Raw genomic sequence first — 26,359 nt, 5'->3', positions numbered from 1 at the left:
CACAAACACTTAAAATGCTCGCCTCGGGGTATCACAGCCAGGGCTCGCCCCCACGCCTCCCGCTCCGTGGCTCCAGGGTCCCCGCAGGACCGAAGTGGCATTCAGGGCGCTGCACGGCACCGGGAGGGAAAGAAACTGCGGAGAAGCTAGAGCGGACGTGGAAGACACCGGGGCGCCTCCGAGCATCCCTCCGCCCCAGGACCTGGGACGCGGCGCCACCGGGGCGCCGAAGCCGTCCTTCCGGCCCCGCCTGGAACTCACCATCGTCTCGGGCGCGCACCGCAGGCAGGCAGGGACCTCGGCCGCGGGCGGACACCGCCTTCCCGAGGACGCCCAGTTACTCTGGCAACAGAACCCCGCCCACTACCGGACGTGCGGCGCCGCCACCGCCCCGCCCCTTCGTTCCTAATGGCTGGGATGACTTGAAGCTCCGCCCACCGCGCCGGCCCCGCCCCTCCACGGCGTCGCCTGGGGCGGCAGAACACTGCGCAGGTCTTTCTGGCGTCATCACTTAGGGTTGGTTGACAGGTGACCCGGAAGTTAAGCGCCCAGGCCGCCGGAGCTCCGAATAGTCTCTACTTTATTTTCCGTCGGCGTCCGCCCATCTTCCATTCAACGACGCCTCCCACCGTGTGTGCGGGGTTGCCCGAGTTTTACGACCCCACAGAGCGTATTTACCCTTCTCTTTCGGAAAACTATTCCGGAAACGAACCCCGGGGAACAGGATGTGGTTAGCCGAGAGCGCCGGAAGTCCGGAGGGCGGGGGCGGGGCGGCTTGGGCTGAGCGGGAGTGGGCGAGGCTAGACCGGCGCGGAGCTCACGACCCTCAGCTCGGAAGAGTAAGGAGCGGGGCGAGGGGTCCGCGAGGCCGCCGGTGTGACGGCGGAGGGTGTGGGGAAGGGGCGCGGCCAGGCTTGCAGTTTGGTGCTCGGAGGCTGTGGATTTAGGGCAGGGGTGTCTGTGGAGACCCGGCCGGAGCTTCGGCTTCGGCAGAGCTGACAGGCCGGGCCGCGCCGTCGGGCGCTCCCCTCCCTCCGTCCGTTCTGCTCTGCTCCGCACCCTCCGCTCCCGTCCCCTCCCTCCCCGGGCCTGGGCCTGAGGACGGACCCCGCTGTGCGGGTGCGGGGCGGGTGCGGGGCGGTGCGCCCAGGGCGCAGTGCCAGGGCTCCCTGCTCTTGCCCAGGCGCCCCCGGAGGCCTGTCCCCGGACGAGGAGGCGGGTAGTCCGCGAAGACCCTGTGCCGAGTCAGATCGGTTACTTGTACGGCGAAACCAGTTGTGGCCGTTGGGGGCCCTGCCCCGGCGCGACCTCCCTTCTCACGGCCCCTGGCGACGCCTCGTCTGCGCTGGGAGACCGCGCACACGTTTCTGAAAACTTGTATTTCTTGGGAATCCTGAGTGTTTGTGTCGTGTGTTTAAACGCAAACGGGAGCTTCTCTCTGAGTCGGTGACCAAATCAGTGGCGGACACTAGCGTCGCTCCTGTCCCTGGAGAAAGTGATCACTTTAGTTCCTGTTGCTTATCAGTGACGCGAAGCCCTGCAGTGACGTCCCTGCAGTTTCTCCCCCGAAATTCGGGAGTCATGCCTGGTAGCGTTCCCCGGTGAGGCAGCGAAATGAACCGGAAAGCGAACCGCCCGTAGTGTTTTGAGGCCTTCGTCAGCCTTCACGGTGTCACCTGTGACGTTGCGTGTGAAACGCGTGTGTACTAAGTGCGGAAGCAAGCAGAACACTGTAACCTCTAACTTACAGGGACTCAGTGGATGTCTTTATATGGTATTAATTCTTTCATTTTATTCACTTTTAGGCTTTTTGTAGAAGTTTTGAGGTGCATTTTCATTGATTAAAAAATGTCTACTCTTGAAAGTTTAGAAGCCAAAGGTAAGTGTTCTTCTTTTGATGATAATTGTACTTAAAACATGCAGTTTAAGACCAAAGGATGAAGGCGATTTGAGCCAAGTAACTCTCCTAGAGCTCTTGGGAACAATCTGTTTCAGGTTTCCTCTCTTTTGTAATGCGGTGTTGACATCACCGTCCTCCTAGACGACCTGAACAGTAACACCCGGGGTTAGTGCTCATTACTCCTGTTAAACCCTGTTAAACATTTAGTGTAAAACCAAAGTCTTGCAGCTATATTTTCTATCCACTAGAAGATTAAGAGTTCAGTAAACAATATTTTTTAAAGATTTAAGTAGATGGACAAGCGAGGAGGTACAAAAGACTTCTTTTTGGTGTTGGGTGGGTTTGCTTGGCCCGCAGTAACAAACCACCACAAACAGTAACTTAAACAAGTGAAACTTACTGCTTCACAGTTCTGGAGACTACAAGTCCGATATCAAGATGCTGGCAGGGCCATGTTCCCTCTGAAAGCACTAGGGAAGGATCTATTCCAGGCATCTCTCCTAGTTTCTGGTGGTTTGCTGGCATTTTTGGTATTCCCTTTTTTTTTTTTTTTAAGATTTTATTTGTTTATTTGAGTGAGCATGTGAGCATGGGGGGTGGGGTGCTGAGCAGAGGAAAATGAGCAGAGAGAGAGGGAGACGCAGACTCCCCGCTGAGCACGGAGCCCAGTGCCCGGTCTCTGGGATCATGACCTGAGCAGAACACAGACGTTAACTAGCTGAGCCACCCAGGCTCCCCAGTTTTTGGTATGCCTTAGCTTGTACATGCATCGCCCTGATCTCTGCCTTTATGTTTACATGGCCTTCTCCCTATGTTTGTGTCTCTGTACAAATTCTTCCTTTTTTATAAGGACATCAGTCGTACTGGATTAGGGGCCCACCCTACTCCAGTATGAGCTCATGTTAACTAATTACTTCTCTAGTGACCTTATTTCCAATTAAAGCCACATTCTGAGGTATGGAGGTTGAGGACTTGAACATGAGTATTTGCATTGGGGGGACACAATTCAACTCCTAATACTTGCTAACTAGTCTTACTTTCTGGTTCTCTACCTTTCATATGTTGATCCTTCCCACCTTTTGAAAGACTTTCTTTCCTTAATTTCAATGATACCACTCTTGTTTTCAGCCCTTCACGGTCCAGTGCAGTAGCCACATGTGGCTATTTGAGTTTAAATGAGTATTTTTAAAAATTAAAAATTCAGTTCCTCAAAGTCACCCCAAGCATATTTCAAGTGCTCATTAGCCACATGTGGCTGGTAGCTATTGCAGTAGGAAATGTAGATATAAAACATTCCCATCACTACAGAAAGTTCTACTGGACACCACTGCTCTAGCAACATCTTCTGTTTCTTTTTCATCCTCCTTCTGGGTCATCTTTTAAATATTAATATGTTTCAGCTCTCTTTCTCTTCTGCTCCCAGGGCTCCAGTAATTATCTGTAATAACAACTTCCAAATCTGTCCATAACCCAGATCTCTTCCCTTGTGATTCAGACCCTTATAGCTTACTGACCGTGTTCACATAGGCACTGGTAACGGTATTATTAGCATATCCCACAGTGAGGGCTCCTGACTTGGGTGGAGTGAGTTCTGGAGGTCGGGGCTGTCAGTGAGAGATGGGAAACTACTTTCTAGAAGCCAGCTTTGCGGCAAATACACCTCCAACAGCAAACTCTTTAAAAGGGATTTAAATCAGGACAACCGAGTTGCTCAGTACATTAAGCATCTACCTTCAGCTAGGGTCACGACCCCAGGGTCCTGGGATGGAGCCCAAACCCTGCATCAGCTCCCTGCTCAGTGGGGAGTCTATTTCTCCCTCTGCCCTTCTCCCCGTGTTTGAGTTCCTTCTCTCTTTCTCAAATAAATAAATAAAATCTTGTTAAAAGGAGGGGTATATTTAAATGTTTAGGAAGCAAAGAAGAAAAGATCCTGCCAATAATATTTAATTGAATTTATTCAGCTGTGTGAACAGCATTTCAGAGTCACCAGAAAGCTTTCATAGTATTCAAATAAGCAAACCAAAGAGAGTAATGAAAGTAATAAACTGGGGATTAATGAAAAGTAGAGCAATTAAATGGTTACTAAGGTGAAAGTCATTAGCATGGTGCTTGGCAAAAAACAAAACCTAAATACAATATTATCATTAGTGATTGAAAGTTAGTTATTGCAAGGCCTCTGTGAAAGTAATTGTCTTTTATTTGTTCTTACCCGTTTGTAATGAGGATTAGAGTTATAAAGCACTTTCGCATACATTATTTCATTTGATCTTAATTTTACAGTAAGGTACATAATTCAACTCTTAGTCCTCTTTTTGTTTAACGTTAGCCATTGTTAGTGAACGAAAGCTCCATGGACTGTATGGCCTAACACCAGGTGCACTTACCATGGTTGACATCTGTCATTTGCCTGCGCTTCCTATAACTGCCTCACAAGAAAAGGAACATTGGTTTATAGCAACAGAACTTCTTCTCAGTGGACATTTGAGCAAAACTGTCACCATGAGAGGGGTGCGCAGTTGCTAGGACTTCATTTGAATGGGAAACATGTAATAAAGAGAAAAATTCAAAAATGAGGATTTGAATCCTAAAAGTTCTTGAGAGCAAGATTAAAATTACAGGTATTGAAGTCAGACCGTTTAGTGAAAGTAAACCAAGTAGGAAAAGCTGAGACATTTAAATATTTAGAATCACATAAAATAGCCTAACTTTAACACTCTTTCTGTGGAATAACAGGTATTAGGTGAAGAAGGAATCCCTGGGCAGATAAATATGGGAAATTCTGGACTAAAGGAGGGAGTACATCATGGGACTCCCAGAGCCTCTAGCACACTAATGCACACTGTGAAGCGGCAGAGCGAGGGAGTGCTCAGCCCCGTCCCCGCTCGCTTGACCAGGGAACTATTTACTCGTGGGCCTGTGACAGAAGGAATGTTTGGATTCTGTGTCAGTGAACATGGGCCTAACTCTTAAGTCTATTGTCTTTAACATGATTTCTAATTTAATAGTAACTACACCTTACTAAGTGGTAACTAAATCTTACTAAATGCTGACCTTAAAAAGAATATTGTTTTTGCGACTGGGTGGCTCAGTCGGTTAAGCGTCTGCCTTAAGCTCAGGTCACAATCCCAGGGTCCTGGGATTGATCACCTCATTGGCCTCCTTGCCAGTGGGGAGCATGCTTCTCTCTCTCCCTCTGCCCCACTTTCTATCTCAACTAAATAAATAAAATCTTTATACACACACACACACATATATATAGAGATTGATTGGAAATTACTGAGTGACAATCCCTAAACTGTTTCGCTGTTTGCTAGCTGAATCTGTGTATATTCTGAAAAGTTTGTCAGACTATAACTGAGTTAGGAATTAATGCTCTGGTGTAGAGGGAAAACAGGGTGAGCAGTTTTTAAATGAGTTAGTGGATGTTAAAATGAAATCTCAGTAGCATATGAACATTGATGAACTTCAGAAAGCACTTACTCTTCTGTTCCAAGCACCATTTCCTTAAGCTAATAATACAGAGGTTGGGAGGCAGACCCTGTCCTGTGGAGCTCCCAGCAGTCCAGTCTGTGAGGAAAAACAGATTATATTAAGACACTCTGATACTTGCATTGTTCTGAAAGCACTGAGGGATGAGAGGAGAGTAAGGGTAAGTGATCTGCCCGAAGTCACACAATGTGTGGCAAATAGGACCTAAGGTATTTTGACCCAGTCTAGTGTTCTTTCTACTTCACCTTCCAATGGACTTGGAGAATCTGTCTTCTTAGATTTGCAGTTTTATAAAAAAAGGAGAAATATTTCTTTAATGACAGACTATAAAATCCTATTTTTTTAAGACTTTATTTATTTGACAGACAGAGATCACAAGTAGACAGAGAAGCAGGCAGAGAGAGAGGAGGAAGCAGGCTCCCCGCTGAGCAGAGAGCCTGATGCGGGGCTCAATCCCAGGACTCTGGGACCATGACCTGAGCCGAAAGCAGAGGCTTTAACCCACTGAGCCACCCAGGTGCCCCCAAATCCTATTCTTTTTGCCTCAGTATTCTAGAGCAAGGGTTGGCTAGTCATGGCCCTCAGCCTCCTGAGAATACTTACAGATCAGTTTGGTGATGGGAAGCATTGAATCCCACTTAAGCAAAGGGTTATCCCAAACAGAAAAGAATTCTGTACTTCTCATTATTAGACCTATATTACAAAAAAACAAAAAAAAATATACTCAATTTCTTATTTGAGTTTCATCTCTGAAAATGATTTTTCTTCTTTGTATAAGTACCTGTCTCTTACCCTCAATTTTGCCTCGTGGTCGGCAGAGCCTAAAATATTTATCTGACCCTTTATGGGGAAAGTTTGTCCACTCCTGTTACAGAGTATCATTTGTTCTTTCCCTGCATTTCAGTAATCTTTGGGGAAGGCAGAAGAATGAGCCATAAACCTGAGACACATTTTGTTCTTTGATAACTGATCACAAGTAGAAGTGCTGTTGATGTAATCGCAGAATTGTTCTGTTGGTCCCCTTCGAAGAGTGGGGAATGGGGGCTGATGTTTTGCTCTACTCACACGTCTCCTAATTGTGGAGCTGGTACCACAGATCATCGCCTTCCCCCAAGAGACCGACTGCTCCCGAGTGTGTCCCGGACTGTGCTTAGTCCGTATGTAATAAAGGTTTCTGCGTGTGTCATAAGGGAAGCAGAACAATGACCAGTTACCCGGTGAGAAGATGGAAAGCCGGGACTCCCACTCCCCTCCTGGCCTGCACGCATTAGCCAGAAGCGCATTACTCCCGAGTTGAGTTGCGACAGCTGCCATGGCCTGTGTTGTGCAGCTGTCGCGCCCGTAGGTGCTTGAGTAAGTCACGGTGGTTGATGTAAAAAATCAGGAGTAAACCAAGGCTGAACCAAGTTAATAGAATCGCTTCACTGGCATTTTATGATGTATTTTCTTTGGGAAGAGGTTTCTTTTCAATACCTGTCAATGTTCCTTTGCCTTTTAAATTTCGCAGTGTCTACTTGATTTGTTCTTGAATCTCCACTACCTAAAATTCCGACTCAGCAATGTTGTGATTTTCCTAAAAATTCTGTTTAGTCACCACAGGGCATCACACCTGCTTCTTTCTTCTTCGGCTTCAGTGGACCTGAGTGGTCTGGCTCCGGTTTGTCTTTTTGTTGTTTTTTTAATTAATCTGTAGTTAATTCATGATTCAGCATCACTTCGTAAATGACAGAATGTCTTAGTGACAATTAAATTTGCTTTAGATAGAGTTAGAATTTTTTAAAAAGCAGATTTCAAGAACATGGGAGCAGGCCTTCATTCCTGAAACCGTTCAGTGGCAGATCTCCCAAGTGCTGATGTGTTGCATCGTGACCTGAAATACCAGACTCTGTTTCACTTTCTGAAGTCGCTCCTTTGTTCATCTTTTTGAAGGTGGAGTTAGTCCTAAGTCGCAAGCGAACTTTCAGTATGGAAATGACAAAATACTTTATTCTAATGGAAGATGTTTTGTTAAATAGAACACGGTGGGACGCCTGGGTGGCTCAGTGGGTTGGGGCCTCTGCCTTCAGTTCGGGTCATGGTCTCAGGGTCCGGGGGTCGAGCCCCACTTCAGGCTCTCTGTTCGGCGGGGGGCCTGCTTCCCTTCCTCTCTCTCTCCCTGCTTGTGATGTCTGTTTAAATAAATAAATAAAATTTAAAAAAAACAAAACGAAACACAGTATACACCACACGTCTTTCCGCCTCTTCTCTGACCTAACTCGAGATTCCCAGTACACTGCTACAGAAGTAGGAAAAACTCCCCCCAAAAATCTGTTAAATGAAAAAATAGTTCTAAAGTCTAGTGAAGCACTTTCCTAAGACTTGAGCATAAGAAAACGGAAGAATTATATTTGATGACATAACTTCAGCTTTCTCCCTTTCGTGAAGATGCAGAGTTAATGCGGGTTTTTAAAGAACAGCAGCAGTGCAGGCCGACCTCTGCCGAGTGCCCCCTGGCCGCGCACCATCCAGACACCACACGTTCTGGCACTAACGTCTCGATTATTGTATGAGGTCGCCGGGTTGAGCATACCAGAAAATAAAACTAAATAAGAACGTAAGGCATAGATCTGCTGATACGTTGCTAGAGTTGTTTCATGAGGCAGTTTGACAAAACCGATCTTCACCTGGCACATTAATTCCATTCTTGAGAATTTATTCAAAAATAATCCAGAAGTTGAGAAAAATCTATAGGCAAAAGTATTCACTAAAGCATTATTATATGAAAAATTGGAAAAAAGCATAAATATCCCCAACAACAGAATAATAAGTAAATAATGTTATATTAACGCGAAGAAATAATGTCATAAGATGAAAAAGAGGAAGAATGCGGCAAAATAGAAAAATAGATTGAGCTTCTAAAGTTAATTATGATTACAAACATACAAAAATAATGAAGAAACTTGGAGTAATGAAAAGTTAATTTTAGAGTAATGAGCAGATACATAATTTTTTCTTCTTAGTATTTTTTAATAACGCAATGTTCAGAACAAGAGGGTACCTGTGTGTGTGTGAAAATAATCTGTTCTGCTCTGTAGTTTCTGCATCAGTATAACAAAGTTTGTGAGAAAGAAAAAAGTAAGCTCGTTAAAAAATAGAAAACTAAAGAAGGCTTTTTTGTTAGATATTTCCCTTCTAGAAAAGACCTTTGTAGGTAATTTAAAAAAAAAAAAAATCATCCTGGGCAAGCTTACCATTTCCTATGGTTATTGCTGGAGCATTCCATTTCTAGGACGAGAATTCAGGAATCAAGGTGACAACAGTCTTTGCTTGATAAAATGTTTATGTTATGTGGTCTCCTTTTTTTAGTATGGCTTTGTACTTCAGAAATTCTTGGGAAAGGTTAATTTTAATAAGACCTTACTTATTATTGTTCTTACCAAGTTGATCTCCTGACTTCATGGGTTACAGTGAAACATGATTAATATTTAATTAGTCATTAAAAATTAATATTTAATTGATTAGAACATAGTACTGATAGCTAAGAGTAATTGAGGCTACTTTGGCTTTTTTTTCTTTTTAACTAGGAATTCTGTTTCCTGTCTTTGCCTTAGAAGGTATAAATATAAAAACATAATAGTAATGAATTCACTAAAGATTGGTCCATGATTTTTCTTAGTTAACATTTCTGTAGAAATAAAATTCTGGTAGAAATTTTGTACCACATATTGTACTCTTACTTTCTATTACCTGTAATACATGTCATCTTTTTATGTGTACATCCTATGTCCTAAATTAGATAGTAATTTCTTGAGCATAGACATCCCCACTACCTCAGACAGTGTCTGGTCAACATTAGGCACCACGCTGCATGCTTGCAGCCTGCGACCACTCAGACTGTCGTCATAACCATTGATGTATGTGCTCGTCCTGTGCCCCTCCCCTTGTTTTCATTCATTTACTGTCTATCAGCCAAACGGTGCTGGGTGCAAGGCACGTTACTTATCCCTTCCCTCATGGGACTTAGGTTCTAGAGGAAGGCACAGACATTGCATAACTAGTTACACTGGGGTGAAAAAAGTCAATTTACGATTTTGATAGAAAAAAGGAGAAATGCAGAATCTCTGCTGCAGGTGCACGTGAATGGGGAACCCAGCGGAATCTGGAAAGCTTAGAGGAAGGCTTCCCTTAGGAACCCAGACTCCGGTGTGCCACGTGCTTGAGCTTCCCGCACCTTCTGCTGCCGCGGCCGTGGGGCACAGCCGGTACCATCCCCGCTTCCCGGAACGCGAAGTAGAGACCCGTGGCGGTTCGGTTGTTTACCCGGGGTCATACCAGGAAGTAGAAGTCAAGAGCGAAACCATTTACCTAAGGAAGTTCGAGCCTTTTTCCATCTTTTATTGACACCTGTTTTGAAAATTAACTTCTCCTCTGAATTTTTTGTGTGCTTTTTAGTTCCAGTAATTCTGAATGTCGGGTAAAGTATGTCTTGGCATTTTCCTTGGCATTTCTTCTTAGCGAGTAGCTTGTGCTTTGTTTTCCCTTTCCTAGTCACCCTTACGCCAGCCCCAGTCCGAGGAGCAGGAGATGGCAGGGAAACCGAGGAGCCGCCTGAGGCTGTGGACGTGACCTCCGCAGCCCCGCCCGCCAGGCAGCCCGGCCCTCAGAACCCGCGGGAGAAAGCGGTTCCAGGCGAGAGCCCAGCGGTCCTTCGGCTCGGGAAGGTTCTCACTGAAAAAGCGGTGGGAGTTGAAGCCATAAGGATATTAGTTCCCAAAGCTGCTATATCCCGTGATGTCCCCAGCAGGAACGCAAAGGGGAAGTCTCGGGGACATCATAGGGGCGAGCTCCCCGGCCAGTCAGAGGGAACTGTAGAACCCAGAAGGGAACTCTCGGAGGTTAAGAATCGACTGGAGAAGCTCAAGAACTCTGAAAGGAGGTTACTGCAGGACAGAGAGGGTCTTTCAAACCAGCTCAGAGTACAGACAGAGGTAAGAACAAGCGGCTCTTTACACCTGCACCTTCTGAGCGCACGTGTCAGAAAACTGTATTTCCTCTTGGAATGTCCTTTGTCTTGGCTTGTCATTTCTCTAAAAAGTTTCCTCTCCGATTTCTCTTTCTCCCTCAGCCCCGCTAGTAGAACTAGTATATGTCGGGAACTTGTCCTCTCAAGTTGAAGATGGATGTGCGTGGTGCTTCGGACAAGACCACCTCTAAGGTGTAAAGGAAGTCGTAGTTTATAAAATTTCAGACCAAGTTAGACTTTGAAGTTGTCTAGTTAACAATTCCTCTTTTAAGGATCCATAAGCTCCAAATATTTTTGCTTATGCAGACATCATAGTTGGGATAAAGGGAACGGTTGGTAAGCATTGGTATCTTCATTGTAAATGGAAAATGATCTGTAGTGCTTGGCTGGGTTTCTTTCAGCTTTCCACGTTGGTAAACATTGCCTTACTCCTCACCCTTCGTTTCTCTCTTAGACCCTTCGTCTTTTTGCTAGACGTTATCTTTATAAGTGACACTATAGTTAGTGGTTCTTATCCAAATAGGTCTTTAATATTTCTTAAGTAACTAACTTCTAAATATAAAAATAGTGTATATTTATTTGTGACTATTGTAGAAAATACAAACAACGAGAATAGTACCACGTGTCATTGTACCGTCTAGCTATAAATGTGTAATTATACACATTGAGTTCATTTTTGCCTTTTTTAATATTTTCCTGTGTCTCAGAATATTCCATTACAGCACCATCTTTAATACCAACAGTGTTCTTCTGTTGCTGCACCATATATCAATACCTATTATTAGACATTTATGTTTCAATTTTTCACATTCTAGATAAAGTAAAAAAACATGCTTATAGATAGCCTAAATTGCTTCCTTTGCTTAAATTCTTGAACACCTGTGGCACCGGGGTGTGTGGGTGGCTCAGTCGGTTAAGCACTGGACTCTTGATTTCGACTCGGGTCGTGGTCTCAGGGCTGTGACATCGAGCCCCGCCGTCAGGCTCCACCGTGGCTGTGGAGGCCGCTTAAGAGTCTCACTTTCCTTCTCCCTCTGCCCCTCCCTGCTCATACTCTCTCTTTCTCTCTCTCTCTAAAAAAAAAAAAATCCTGTGGCACAAAGAAATTAATTTTTAAACACTGAAATAGATTTTAAAAACACTAAAACATTCTCCGTCATATTCTTTGGCAAAATTTATTGGTTTGGTTTTCTAATTTTTTGCCTTCAGGTGTTGACTGGAAGCAGTTTGTAACTTTGGTGATAATGGTTGGTACTCTTACTAGAAGAGGCTCAGTTTATAATCCCGCAGACTATAAGATACAAATATGCAGACAGAGACAGATGGCTTATATAGATTATGAAACTTAAATATGTAATATTGCTTTTTGATACACACTTTAAGGAATGGAGGTCCATACACATGAAGCACGGTTTCTCTTTTTTCATTTTGCTACATTAAAGTCACTGACATTACTTCAAGCTGGTTGTAACAGTCAAATTTTCTCCCAGGTCAATCGAGAGTTAAAGAAGTTGCTAGTGGCTTCCGTTGGAGATGATCTTCAGTACCATTTTGAACGTCTAGCCCGTGAGAAAAATCAGCTTATTTTAGAAAATGAAGCCCTAGGTCAAAGCACAGCTCAGCTCTCTGAACAGCTGGAACGTATGTCAATACAGTGTGACGTGTGGCGGAGTAAATTCCTTGCAAGCAGGTATTTTCTGTTTTAAATAATATTTCATTTCCTAGCTTTTTCTCTATCAGATTTTTTACCGTAACCCAAATAAGTAAATGGTAGTGTGAGAATTTGGGACTCCGGTTGTCAAAGTATTTCATGTATTTATAAGTGTGTGTGGACTGTCACAGAGTCTCCCTAAATGAAAAAGTGATATCATCAGATTCTCCCTCATTCCAGAATTCTAGGTTACTCCTCTGTAGTAGAAATCACTACTACTACAATGTTTAAGAAAATTAAACTCAGAGGGGCGCCTGGGTGGCTCAGTGGGTTAAAGCCTCTGCCTTCTGCTCGGGTCATGATCCCAGGGTCCTGGGATCGAGCCCCGCATCGGGCTCCCCACTCAGCGGGGAGCCTGCTTCCTCCTCTCTCTCTGCCTGCCTCTCTGCCTACTTGTGATCTCTCTCTCTGTGTCAAATTGTCAAATAAAGTAAAATCTTAAAAAAAGAAAAGAAAAGAAAATTAAAGTCAGACCTCTTATAAATAAAATAAATAAAAACCTCCCGCAAAAAACTATTTCCCCCGCTTCTATCTGGAAAACTCAAACATTGCTTCTCTTCCGTGCTCTGTTCTCATAGCTCTTTTAACTGTATTAACTATACGTGAGAGCTTCCCAGCCTTTTTCTGTACATGCACAAATGGAAAATAAAATTATTTGTATGGTGTAATAGATGAGGCTACTCTCCCCAACAGACGTGAAAGCCCCATTGCCCTTCCCTAGGCCCGTGGGCACACTGGTCGTTGGGAAACTCTGTATATATTGTGATTCGGGGTCTGCTTATCCCCTTCCTTCCAGCTCTGACTGGAGAACAGGGTCTGGGTATTATCCATCTTTGTATTTCCGGCGCTTAGCCACATGCTTCACGCATAGTTTAGTAACTGTGGATTTAAGTTCAGTGATCTAGAGATTTCTTACATAACACCAAATGTTTCCAGGCTGAACTTTAAGAATCATGATTGTGATGAATAAATTTGTAGGAAAGTATTTCTTCATATCTTAATGTCTGCGATACTTTCCAGTAATTGATTGCTCTCTTAAAGTCTTTGTTTTCTAATTATGCTTGTATAGGATGGGTGTGGAGAAAGGAATGTACTGTTTATTGACTTAGAATGAAAGTTCGTGCTCACTGAACACATTAAGAGACAAATCGTGCATGTGTCATAAAGATTATTGCAAATGTAACTTTCTTAACATCCTTGTCAATGCTGATAGTAACATTGTAAGGGCAATAAAACTTAAGCTCAGCTTTAACAATATTTTAACCAATTTAATCTTTGGTCAGTAATCACTGTGGTCTGAGACTTTAGTTTTAAGATTTTCAGCTGAATAAGCATACTTTAAAACTTTGCATCAGTTCTGTTAATAGAGAACTGGTAAAATAAATTTTGAAACATCCAATCAGAAGAAAACATGAAGCTGTTGTTTTTTTTAAAAAAGAGATAACTCTATATGTGCTAATATAAAAAAAAACACGATTATTAGATGAAAAAACAAGACATAGAAAATTTTGTATTAAATAATCCCTTTTTTGTAAATAAAATGGGTATACTTATTTTTAACATACTCTTTTATGTTGATGTATCCATAAATTTTTTTTTCTGGAGAAATACATAAGAAACTTTATTGGTATTTTGTGAAGTATGGGGATCGGGACAGGAGGAAAGACTTACTTTCCCTTTTACATAAGACTTTCTGTATTATTTAATATTTTTCTGAGGACAAGAAGGTAACTGAGTGATAAGAAAGCAACTCTTTTTTGCTTCCTCTAAAATTTCCTGTATTTAAAAACATTTAATTAATATCAATTTTTTCAATATTTGATCCATCTAGAGTAAGATTGAAGTACATTCTAAAAGTCACTCTATAGGAAAGTTAAATAACTTTACCTTTGTCATTTTGAAACAAATATTTTTAAAATCCTTTCAATATGTTCTAAGTTCATAAATATTTTAAATACCTTTTAGTGAAGATTTAAAAACAGAGAAGTAACTTGCCTGTGTTCAGTCTTCTACGTAAGCTTTTGAAAATTAAGGTAGTATAGTAACTTCTTTACAGTGTGTTATCGTCAGAGAATTTATATGTGATACTTTCGTCTTTTCCAGGGTGATGGCAGATGAGTTAACCAATTCCAGAGCAGGTTTGCAGCGTCAAAATCGCGATGCCCAGAGTGCTATTCAAGATCTCCTGAGTGAGCGGGAGCAGTTTCGTCAGGAAATGATAGCTACACAGAAGTATAGCATTTGTTCACATTCCGAACTCTTCTCTCTCTTGCAACTTTCGTCATTATTATAGTTCTTCAGTGTTTCTACATTTAATAACTTTTATTGAGCATATTCTTCAAATAGCATTTTAAAATAGATGCCCAGGGAGGGAAGAAGACTAAAAAAATAAGGCTACATGCTTCTTACATTCTTAATTGAGAGAGAATGAATTATAGCTATTATAGGAAAAATCTCTGGGTTTAAAAGTAGTTTTTGGTTATAGTTATAGCAGTTTTGTATAATTTTTGGTAGAAGCCATAAAGTACACCTATCTTTCCTTTGGAAGGAGATCTTTTTAAGGACTATTCTGCAGTATTAGAGTTTACTTTTATGTGCTCTGGAACTATCAAAATTGATGGTCTTCCTTAAAAGTGCTTTGTACATCTGTACATAGATCTTCCACAACTTATAATGGGGTTGCGACCCAATAAACTCATTGTAAGTTGAAAATGTCGTAAGTCAAAAATTAATTCAATACACCTAACCCACTGAACATCATGGCTTAGTCTAGCCTACCTTCAGCATGCTCCGTACGTTAGCCTGAACTTGGGCAAAACCATCTAATACAAAGCCCAGTCTGTCAGAGTGTTGGGCACCTCGGTATTTGACCAGTGCGCTGAAAGTGCGCAACAGAACGGCTATATGGGTACAAAACTCTTGTACCGGTTGTTTGCCCTCGTTACCATGTAGCTCGGTAGGGGCTATGGCTCGCTTCCACTCCCCAGCAACAGGAGAAAAATGGTATTCATATTGCTAGACAAGAAATAGGTGAAAATTCAAAGTACAATTTTTATTAAATGTTAATCATTTTCACACCATCACTAGTCAAAAAATCATTCATCAAACCATCATAAGTCCAGGACTATAATTGATTTATTATAAATCAAATCAGTAAGTAGAAGAAATCATGGGAAATTATAAGAATGAAAACATAATACAGACGACCCTTGAACAACACAGGGGTTGGGGAGGCTGACCCCCCATGCAGCTGAACATCCTTGTATAACTTTTGACTCCCCCAAAAACGTACCTGCTTACAGCTACTCTTGACCACAAGTCTTACCGATGATATAAATAGTTGATTAACGTGTATTTTATATGTTCTGCCTATTATATACTGCATTCTTGGAATAAAGTAAGCTGGAGAAAGTAAATTGTTACTAAAATCATGAGGAAGAGAAAAAATATAGTAAAATAAAATCATAAGGAAGAGAATCCATCTGCAGTACTATACTGTATCTATCAAAAAAATTGGCCTTTAAATGAACCCACATAGTTCAAACCCATGTTGGTCAAAGGTAAACTGTTTATCAAAATATCAGATTTCATGGGAGGCAACTAAAGGAGTGCTTAGAGGGAAATTTATAGCTTTAAATGCTCATTGTAGAAAAGAAGAAAGGTTCTGTTGGTAATATAAGCTTCCTCTTTAAGAAATGCAAAGAGCAAATTAAGCAGACAAAAGAAAATAATAATAATGGGAGCAGAAATAAATAGAAAGCCAAATGCTAGTTCTTTGAAGAGATAAATTTAAGAAACCTCGAAGCAGTATGATCAGAGAAAAAAAAATAAACAACCACATTACCAGTATCAGGAATGAGGAAGGGGGTATATTACCTAGATTCTATAGACATAAAAAGATGATAAGCGGATATTATGAACAACTGTACAGAGTCCTTAGAAGACACTAAACTACCACAGGGTACTCAAGGTAAACAGCCTGAATAGCCCTGATCAATCCAAGTGATTGAATTTTTAGTTAAAAACCTTCCAGTAAAGAAAACTCCAGGCATAAATGGATTTACTGAAGCAAACAACTACGGAAGAAATAAAGCCAAATTGACACAAACTCCTCTAGAAAACAGGAGAAGGGAATAATTTCCAACTGACTTTATGCGGCAGCATTATCTTGATACCACAACCAGACAGAGATACTAGAAGAAAGCTACAGGCCAGCATTTCCAATGAACATAGATGTGAAAGTCCTAATAACACATAAAAATATATATATATTCTTACATATCATGGCCAAGTACATCTTATCCCACGATTTGTAAGTTGGTTTATCAAGGGGAAATCCATTAATGTAACTCATGAAAAAACAAGTGACAGACACAAGTCCAATCAATAGTCCTAGCACTGCTAGGTGAGTGTACTAACATATTTTACCTGTACTAAAATATGACAACCAAAAAACTGGGGCAGTTCGGAAGTATGTTTGCTGAATGATTTCCAGATAATTACCTGATAAATATATAAATGCTTCCTGTAGTCTTATTTTACCAGATTTCCCAGTTTACTGACCTCTGAGAAAAAGATGCAGGAGACAGTACCATGTGACTTCAGAAGAACGTCAGGTTTCTCATTTACTGAGTATTCTTGATTTTCATGTTTTATCCTCTTATTAATATTCAGTGTTCCTGTGTGTTCTGTGCAGATTATTGGAGGAGCTCCTGGTGTCCTTGCAGTGGGGAAGAGAGCAAACTTACTACCCTAGTACACAACCTTACACCACAGCAGAACTAGCATTAACAAATCACAAGTTGGCAAAAGCAGTAAATGCTCATCTTCTCGGAAATGTTGGCACTAACAATCAAAAAAAGATACCATCAACGGTTGAATTCTGCAGCACCCCAGCAGAAAAAATGGCTGAAACGGTAAAATATTTCTCTTTTGTGGACTCTGGAACTTCTAACACTGTCCTCTTACTGAAAAGTGGTATGTTAAATTGCAAAGTGCTGGGCATTAGGAGTTAGGAATTATGGGATCTAAACCCTATTTGGATCTAAACCTGATGTTCATGCTAATGAGCTTATGATTTTGAAGAAAATTATGTCTTCCTCTGTGCTTCAGTTCCTGAAACATTTTTACTCTGTCCTTAAGGAGCAAATATAGTTGTTTTGAAAGGGCTTCTCTTTTAGCTACTGAATCATTGAGAATCTTATACTTGAGTTCATTGTGATATGAAAACTAGGGTAGAATTTTTAGTTCAGCAATCATGAGTAGATAATAGATTACTTCTGACACCAGAAATTATTTGTTAATACCCATATATAGATATGAATGTGCCAAAAACTGCAGCATCAAATAATGCATCCCTGATACCTACAGTCCTGGGTGAATTCAGGGTTCATGCCTATGAGCCGTCAAATACTGTGGTTTCCCGGTTCTACCAGCAGAGCCAAGGTCACTTCCATACATTTCGGGATCTGACTCCTATCTCCTATCGTAGGCGTTGTCTTTAACCAGAACTGTTCCACTTTTAAAATCAGCTCAACACCTCGCCCCATGACCTGTACTCTCAACCTTTTTTCCAGCCGATTCTTTATTCTGATTACCCCTGTGATCACTTAATTTTCATTCCCTTGATCCCTGCATTTTTTCCTTCATCTCGTCTGCTCACTCTCCTGGCTGCTTTTCCTGCCATAGCTTGCCTAGATTTCATTCTTGGGTGTCTTTGTTCCCTTACCATCCTTCTCTCGGGTACCCTGAGACCTTCAGTCCTTGGTCAGTTCAGCTGTCGGCCTTTTTTGTTCCTGCACTTGTCAAGCTGTGACCTCACGTTCAGCAGATGACCTTGGTTCCTAGTTCACAGAAAAAGAAGGCAGAGGCAGGAAATTTCTTCAAGGTCCCACTTGATAACTAGAAGCCTACCTTTATGGCAGCCGGTCTTAAATACATTTCTGTCACTGGAAGAGACGTCCCTCCTGTCCAAAGCGCAGCGCCCCTCCAGGCTCAGCAGGCCTCTCCGGGTCATCCCTTCTGTCTGTCGGCTCTTTCATCTTTGGTTTATAACACACCCAAGTGTCTTCATCTAAAAAAGAAAAATCTTCCATTATCCTAAGTTCTCTGATAAGGTCTTATCACCTTTATGGGCGAGAACCTTGGACACACCGTGCACACTTGTGTGTACTCCCCTGCCCGCCGTTCCGCAAGTCCTGCCGTCACTGCCCGGTGGCTTCCAGCTCCACCGCTCTCGAATCGTGTGCGAATAAAGCTCATGAATGTTTAAATACTTTGTTACCATATTCTGTGTACCAGCACTCCTGCCTTGGTATCCCGTTGACTTCCGTAACCGGCTCCTTTCTTGGTCCTGTCATATGCCCTCTCAGAATTCTTCTTCATCAACTTTTTTCCTCTAAGTGCTGCTGTTCCATAGGACTTTGCTCGCCGTGCTTTCCAGACTCGCTGCGTTTCCGCAGCGCGGGACCCAGCCTGCGCCTCCCCTTCTCTGACCATTCTTTTTCAGAATTTGGCAGCGGGCAAGGCATCCTCCTTTGGGGCCCACTCTTGGGCCTTTCCTCTCATGACAGACTTCCTAGATTCTCTAGGGACTGTCCTAGTCCCATGGTTTTATGCTTGGGACTTCTTCAACAGAGACATTTTTTTCTGGGTTTAAGAGACACACCCGGCAAGACATCTCCATAGACACGTCTCAGATAGCTGACAATAGGACAACCTCTTCTCTCCTCACTTTTATATCTGTTATCTTCCCTCCCCTGAGAAAGAAGAACAAGAACCCCCTTTCCTCCTCTACTCCCTATCGTGGTAAACTGTACCACTGTATAGATGTTTTGAGGACTTCATAATAACGTGTGTAAAATAACGTGTGTAAAGCTCATAGCGGATTCCAGTATATTAGTAATTTCTCAGTAAATGGTAGTTACCATTTTTATTTTATTTTCTTCATCCCCGTAATCTTGTTGGTTTTACAAATCCCGTTGGATCCTTCTAATTTAGCCTCGCTTCCAAGTTCACACACCTGCCCTCCAGCCTTAATTATTGCCTAGCCTCCTCACTGGTACCGACCCGTGCTTTCTACCTGCCTCCAGACTGTCCTCCAAAAAAAAAGAAACATCCACTTGTGCTGGTACTCCTGTTCAGACAGATCCCGTCCTCCCTCATTCTGGACTCCCCATTCTTCCACACTGTGTAGAAAGCTTTTCAGAAACCGTTACTGCATCTCCTCCTCTCAAGGGGACGAGCCGGGTGTCCCCACGGCCTGCTCTTCAAACCCCAGCGGCATCAACCACTTTTCACTGCACACACGTGCCGTTGTATCTCAGGCCTCTGTTCCTGCTTCCGCCCGACCGCCCTCCCCGGCCCTCCCTGCCTTTGAGCAGCCGCCCGGCCCGCATCTCACCGGCACGCTTAGACGCTTAGACGGTCCTTCCGCAGGCTTCCACTGTGTGGTCACCGTGTCACAGTAATTACTGGGTTCGCCCGCTCTCCCCCGACTGGAAGCCCCTTGAGGGCGAGGCCTGTATCTTGTGTTTCCTCAGGGTCTGGCACGGTAATTCTTCACACATCGAGTAGGTGCTCCGCTGTGTACATAATGAATCGGGACCCAGAACTGGGACCCAGAACTACGCTCGTTGTCTCCACACTCTGTTCCCCTTGTCGGGAAACCGTGTCCTTGCCTCCTCAGCGCTGCCGGTAGCCGGCGGTGTAACTGACTGCCCCACCTTTCTTGAACACGCCCTTCTCGCGGCTTCTATAGCTGCACACCCTCCTGGCTTTTCTCTTCTCTGACCCTTCTGTTTTACCATGTGCTACTCGGGATCCTCAGGGGTTGGCCTAAAATCCCCTTTTCCTAATCCTTTATCCAGTCTAACTGTTCTCTCAGTTAATGAATGACAGAGCCTGCCAGCCCCATTGCTTCAAGGTTATCATTTCTTAGCTAGTTTACTGCAGTAATCTTCTTTGTTCTTCCCCTGGCTACTTTTTTTTTCTTTAAAGATTTTTTTTTATTTATTTGACAGACAGAGACCACAGGTAGACAGAGAGGCAGGCAGAGAGAGGAGGAAGCAGGCTCCCCACTGAGTAGGGAGCCCGATGTGGGGCTCGATCCCAGGACCCTGAGATCATGACCTGAGCTGAAGGCAGAGGTCCTCTGGCTACTTTTAATGCCTGCCCTTACCCCTGTCTTCCAGCATGTACAGCATGATTTCCCGGAAAGGCACCCTGCTTAAACCTTCCCCATCACTTCCAAGCTAAAATCTAGAAACCTATCTGTCTCCTTTCACTGTGCTCCTTCAGTATTTTGTTTCTTTCTCTACAGACATAGAACCTAATAGCATATAGGGAGTATTTCCGTACTTTTATTTTCCCTTCCAAATTTATAAGCAACTTTAAGCCCATCATCTTTGTCTCCTAACACCCAACCACATTTTACAGAAAGAGATCTCAAAAATTCAATGGAAAAAAACAGCAATATATTTGAAAAATAGAGGTCCTAAAATAGAATGCTGGCTCTTAAATAGTGCCAGGACGTTCTTAAATTAACAATAGTTCTTTGGGCATGGTAGTAACTTAGAAGGAAAAAACACTGCTGGACGACATGAGAGCGAGAGAAATAGACATATCCAGCCATGTCTGGAAGCTCCTGACATAGGGCATAGACCTACTTTAAAAAAAGAGAAAGTTCTTTACGCCACTGCTTTTCACGGTTCCTTTCCAACTGTAGTGCCTACCTCATTTGCCCCATAACCCATCCACCTCATGTGAGGATCGCTGGGAGAATATAAACGTGAGATACAGGAGCTTTGAGCAAGCATGTTATCTTTGCCCTTAATTGGAGAGTTTTTTCCAGCGCAACCCAGGATTTCAACCCAAATCCTCCTGTTGTGGGTCTCAGTAAAGGAAACAGCAGAACAAGTCAGAGCAGAATTAGGAGAGCGTGGTGTCCGTGAAATCCAAGAAACAGGAATGTGATTGTTAGCATAAAAGATGGCATATACATTAGAAATAGAGAAATAAAAAACTATTGATTTTACAAATAAATGATTAAAAACTTTGAAATAGCATTTCATTAGAAGAATGCACAATCCTGATTCTAGACAGTTGAATGAAAGATCATAGAGGAGAGATGGTGGGTGCTTTTTGGTTAAGGATTAAAAATTGACATCACTTGGGGACGCTTGGGTGGCTCGGTTGGTTAAGCAGCTGCCTTCGGCTCAGGTCATGATCCCAGCGTCCTACGATGGAGTCCCACATCGGGCTCCTTACTCAGCAGGGAGCCTGCTTCTCCCTCTGCCTCTGCCTGCCACTCTGTGTGCCTGTGCTCATTCCATCTGACAAATAAATAAATAGAATCTTTAAAAAAAAAAATTGACATCACTTAAGGTAGCCTGGATATAACCATATTTTCTCTGTGTTTTCATACTTTTTCCGCCAATATCCATAAAGAACATTAATTTCATCATTTTTGGAAAATAGGTAACCTAGGTGATAATTAGATACCGTTGTTAAATTTAGAGCTTTCTGGAAAAGCTATAAGTTCTCTAACCAATCACATTCATCACTCAGATGTTATTTTTTGTGGTAGTTACATATAAATGAAATGGGGCTTTAGAGGTAGTTCTACATCAATAAAACCAAAGGTTTTAGAGTCCCTACGGCATACACCTGACATTACTTCTTATTTTCCTTAGGTTCTACGCATTTTGGATCCAGTTACCTGTACAGAAAGCTCACCTGGTAATCCTTTTTCTGAGTCTTCACCAACTGCCTTACTTGCTGCAAAGAAAAATATTGGACGATTTCATCCCTATACTAGATATGAAAATATAACTTTCAATTGCTGCAATCACTGCCAGGGAGAACTTACTGTCCTTTAACATAACAAGACGGCACTTGCTTCTTACCCAAGAGTCATTATTATTTGGGAGCTGGAGTCTTACAGTGGTAGAATGTCACTTTCTATCTCAGTACTGTATATCCCCAGCGATGTTTCATGTACCGGACCACAGATTACCCTTTCTTAATAAATACCTCAGGGTAAGAAAAGAGTGAAACTGTGTAGATATATTTATAGATGATACTTTCCAGACATCCATGATGCTTGTCCTAAAGGATCCTGAAAGAAGAAGATCCTATCTTTATTTTAGGCCCTAAGTTACATCTTGCCGTGTGTTTAAGATGAGCAGATTCCATTGTTAACTCTAATGCAGGGCGGCTCCTGTGCAGCTACACCCATTCGTTTACTGTTGTCTGTGGTTGCCGGGCTTGGGTTTTTTGGGCACCACAGCAGAACTGAACAGATGCAGTAGGGCTCGTATGGCTGCAAAACTTAAAATCTCCTATCTGGCCCTTGACGGGAGAATTTTTCTGGTCCCCACTGGCAGGGGCAGGGGTGGAGAGCGTGTCCGTTCCCTTTTTGGGGATTTATTTTGGACTACAAAGTCTGCTTATGGAAATAGTATGGGTGAAGGGACTAATATTTTAAAACTAAATGCTATATGTTAGGAAAATTAGAAGTATTTTATAGCCACATTAGCAAGTGTTTGAGCAAAACATATTCTCGTGCTGGTTTTGTGTGGGGAATTCCATAGTTTGAATGGATGCGACTTGACATAGAATAGATTTTACTGAGCTCATTTTGACAAATGCAACACAATAGGACTATCCAATTTGATATGTAATGGAGAAAGTGGGATCTTTCTAGAACATTGTACAAACTCAAAATGCAATCCATCATTAATTTATATTAATATGTATTATTGTTTGTTTATGATGGACCATCATAAAACACCCTTTTCTAAGCCTGTAAAAATATCCACAATATGTTTATACCAAATTACCCTATATTAGGTACAGAATCGCCTATCAAAAGAGTAATCTTCTAAAGACAAATCTGGTGAAATAACATTTTAATGTCAACTTAAATGATTTTTTTGTCTGATTCATCTGAGTTATACTTTGAAATGGCAATAAATTTCTCTACATTCTTTATTTTGAATATTGATTTAATGTGCTTTTCAAGTCTTTGTCTAACTTACACTATTTATAATTGATTCATCAGCCTTCCTTTAGGTTTGCTTACTATAAACCTTAGAAGAAAATATAGAGGAAAAGCTTCATGACCTTGGACTTGGCAGTGATTTCTTGGATATGGCACCGGAAGCACAGCCAACAAAATAAAACATAGATGAACTGATCTTCATCCAAATTAAAAACATTTGTACATCAAAGGAAACTATCCACAGAATGAAAAGGCAACCTACAGAATGGGAGAGAATATTTGCAAATTATATGGTTTATAAGGGTCTAGTATCTAGAATAAAGGATCTATAACTCGGCAACCAAAAATCAAACAACCTTATTAAAAAATGCGAAAACATGGAAAGAAATTTCTCTACGAAAAGATACACAAAATGCCAATAAGCATATCAAAATACTCTCCGCATCACTAATCCTTAAGGAAATGCAAACTGATATCACTTCATGCCCATTACAATGGCTGTGATCAAGGAAGGAAAATGAGTGTTGATAAGGATATAGAATTGGAACCCTTGTGCGTTCCTGGTGGGAATGTAAAATGGTTCAACCACTGTTAGAGACAGTATTGGAGTTCCTCAAAAAATTAAACATACAGGGCACCCCAGTGGCTCAGTCGTTGGGCATCTGCCTTTAGCCCAGGTCATAATCCCAGCATCCTGGATCGAGTCCCACATGGGGCTCCCTGCTGGGCGGGGAGCCTGCTTCCCCCTCTCCAGCTCCCCTGTGCTTGTGTTCTCTCTTGTGCACATCTCTCTGTCATAAATAAATAAAATCTAAAAAAGTGAAACATACGATTACCATATGATTCAGCAATTCCACTTCTATGTAGATACCCAATAGAACTGAAAGCAAGGACCCAAAAAGATATTTTTATACCAGTGTTCACAGCAACATTATTCACCGTAGTCAAAAGGTGGAAGTAACAAGGCATCCTTTGATGGATGAATGGATAAACAAAATGTATCCACATGCTATGGAGTATCAGCCTTAAAAAGGGCTGAAAGTCTGATTATGCTACAGCATAAATGAACCTTTAATACATTACACTAAATGAAATCTGTTGGAAACAAAAGGGCAAAGAGTAGGTACATGAAATAACCAAATTCATAGTGACAAAGAATAGTGGTTATAGGGGTCAAGGGAAGGCTGAATGGAAAGTTTGGGGTTTTTTGTTTTTTGTTTTTTAAGATTCTGTTTATTTGTCAGAGAGCACAAGCAGTGGGGAGCAGTAGGCAGAGGGAGAGGCAGGGTCTCTGCTGAGCAAGGAGCCTGATGTGGGACTCAAGTCCAGGACCCTGGGATCATGACCTGAGCTGGAGGCAGACGCTTAACTGACTGAGCCACCCAGGCATCCCCAGAATAGAGAGTTCTTAATGGATACAGACTTCCCATTGGAATGAGGATAATTCTGCAGATGGAAAGGGGTGATGGTGGTACAGTGTGAATGCACTTAATGCCACTTATACACTTAAATGTTGGTCAAGATGAAAAAAATGGTCAAAATGGTAAGTTTTATATACATATATGTTATATAGTCACACACAAAAAATTGTGCATACACTCATAACCACAAACTAATGGCACACTTCTGCAATGGTTGGTTTAAGAGTGTCAATAATAGTAATAATAAATAGTTAGCTAAACAAAAAAAACTAAAAAGATCTCAAACCAACAACCTGACATTATACCGTAGGGAACTAGGAATAAAAGAGCAAACTAAGCCCAAAGCTACCAGAAGGAAGGAAATCAAAATTAGAGCAGAAAGAAAATAGAGAACAGAAGAACAGTATCAAGGAAATCAAAAGTTGGTTCTTTGGAAAGAGCCACAGAATTGACAATCCTACAGCCAGACTGACTAAGAAAAAAAGAAGATGTGAATAACAAAAATCAGAAATGAAAGTTAGGAAATTATTACTAACCTTAAGCTAAAAGGGAAAAAAAAGGAAAAATTGTACTTAATAATTTTAACAAATATACTAGATGAAATGGACAAATCCCTAGAAATACACAAATTAGCAAAACTGACTCAAGAAGAAGCAGAAAATGTGAACAGGCCTATAACAAAGAGATTAAATCAGTAATAATAAACTTTCCAATACCATATATTCTTAAGAATATAGACGAAAAAATTCCTAACAAATTACTAGCAAACTGCAATAGCATAGAAAAAGGGTTATACTTCATGACCACGTGGTATTTCTATCAGGAATGCAAGGGTAGTTCAAGATAAGAAAATCAAAGTAATACATGCACACACATACATAATAGAACAAAAAAGAAAACAATGATCATTTTGCCTGATACAGGAAGAGCATTTGATAAAATCCAACACCCATTTATGATAAAAACACTCAGAAAGGGGTGCCTGACTGGCTCAGTCATTAAGCGTCTGCCTTCAGCTCAGGTCATGACCCCAGGGTCCTGGGATCAAGTCCCGCATCCAGCTCCCTGCTTGGCAGGGAGCCTGCTTCTCCCTCTCCTGCTTCCCCACTAGTGTTCCCTCTCGCTGTCTCTCTGTCAAATAAATAAATAAAACCTTAAAAAAAAAAAACCACTCAGAAAAATAAGGGATCAAAGAATATGAATAAGTAGAATAGAGGAATAAGAATAGAATTTCCTCAACTTCATAAAGGGCGTTTATGAAAAACCCCACAGCTAACATCTTACTCAACAGTGAAAGACTAAAAGCTTTTCTCCCAAGATCAAGAACAAGATAAGAAGGACCACTTTCACCATTATTATTCTACATTATACTGGAAATCTTAGCCAAAGTAATTAGTCAAGAAAGAAAGAAAAGGAATTTGACTTGGAAAGGAAGAAATAAAACCATCTCAATTTGCAGGTAATATTATCTTATATATAGAAAATTCCAAGAATCTACAAAAAAAAAAACAAAAAAAACCTAGTGCTGATAAAGCCAACAAAGTTGCACAGTATATCAATGCACAAAATTCATTTGTGTCTGATTTTGAATTTACAACCCAAAAGCAAATTAAGAAGATAATTCCATTTGCACTGGAATCCAAAAGAAGAAAATATCTGTGAATCAGTTTAACCAAAGAGGTGAAAGACCCGTCCAGTGAAACTGCAAAATTTTGTTGCACTAAATGAAAAGAAATCCTGTGTTATGGATTGGAAGACAATTTATTAAAACAGCAGTGCTACCCAAAACAATCTATAGATTCACTGCAATCTCTATCAAAACTCCAATAGCTGG

General features: G+C 41.7%; 2 protein-coding genes across 3 annotated transcripts in view; one reads left to right on the top strand and one right to left on the bottom strand.

Annotated features, from left to right (window-relative positions):
* Window positions 1-338, bottom strand: part of NME7 (NME/NM23 family member 7) — a 257,971-nt gene extending 257,633 nt beyond the window's left edge. The window contains exon 1 of the mRNA XM_080823828.1: window positions 262-338. Within this exon, the coding sequence (XP_080679954.1) occupies window positions 262-264 (3 nt within the window). The 5' untranslated portion in view covers window positions 265-338. The remainder of the gene's footprint in view (window positions 1-261) is intronic.
* A 415-nt stretch (window positions 339-753) lies between these two features.
* Window positions 754-23,902, top strand: BLZF1 (basic leucine zipper nuclear factor 1). 2 transcript variants are annotated; one of them, XM_080825029.1, is made up of 8 exons: window positions 754-839; window positions 1,806-1,879; window positions 9,917-10,356; window positions 11,882-12,081; window positions 14,206-14,334; window positions 16,799-17,018; window positions 21,795-21,840; window positions 23,165-23,902. In XM_080825029.1, the coding sequence occupies exons 2-8, from the start codon at window positions 1,849-1,851 to the stop codon at window positions 23,173-23,175; spliced, it is 1,077 nt and encodes a 358-aa protein (XP_080681155.1). In that variant the 5' UTR covers window positions 754-839; window positions 1,806-1,848; the 3' UTR covers window positions 23,176-23,902. The 2 variants fall into 2 exon arrangements, with proteins under 2 accessions (XP_080681155.1, XP_080681154.1); XM_080825028.1 differs by lacking the exon at window positions 23,165-23,902 and having other exon boundaries at window positions 21,795-23,101.
* The last annotated feature ends 2,457 nt before the right edge of the window (window positions 23,903-26,359 follow it).

Source organism: Martes martes, assembly GCF_963455335.1.
Source record: "Martes martes genome assembly, chromosome: 15".
Lineage (NCBI taxonomy): Eukaryota > Metazoa > Chordata > Mammalia > Carnivora > Mustelidae > Martes > Martes martes.
Note: the sequence above shows the minus strand (reverse complement) of the source record. Positions and strands in the feature narration are given on the sequence as shown.

Bases quoted from the DNA above. Each gene is read 5' to 3' on its own strand.
- BLZF1 (XM_080825028.1), top strand. From the start codon at position 1,849: ATGTCTACTCTTGAAAGTTTAGAAGCCAAAG. The intron at 12,082-14,205 runs GTATTTTCTGTT...CGTCTTTTCCAG, and splicing joins AGTAAATTCCTTGCAAGCAG to GGTGATGGCAGATGAGTTAA. The intron at 14,335-16,798 runs GTATAGCATTTG...TGTTCTGTGCAG, and splicing joins GAAATGATAGCTACACAGAA to ATTATTGGAGGAGCTCCTGG.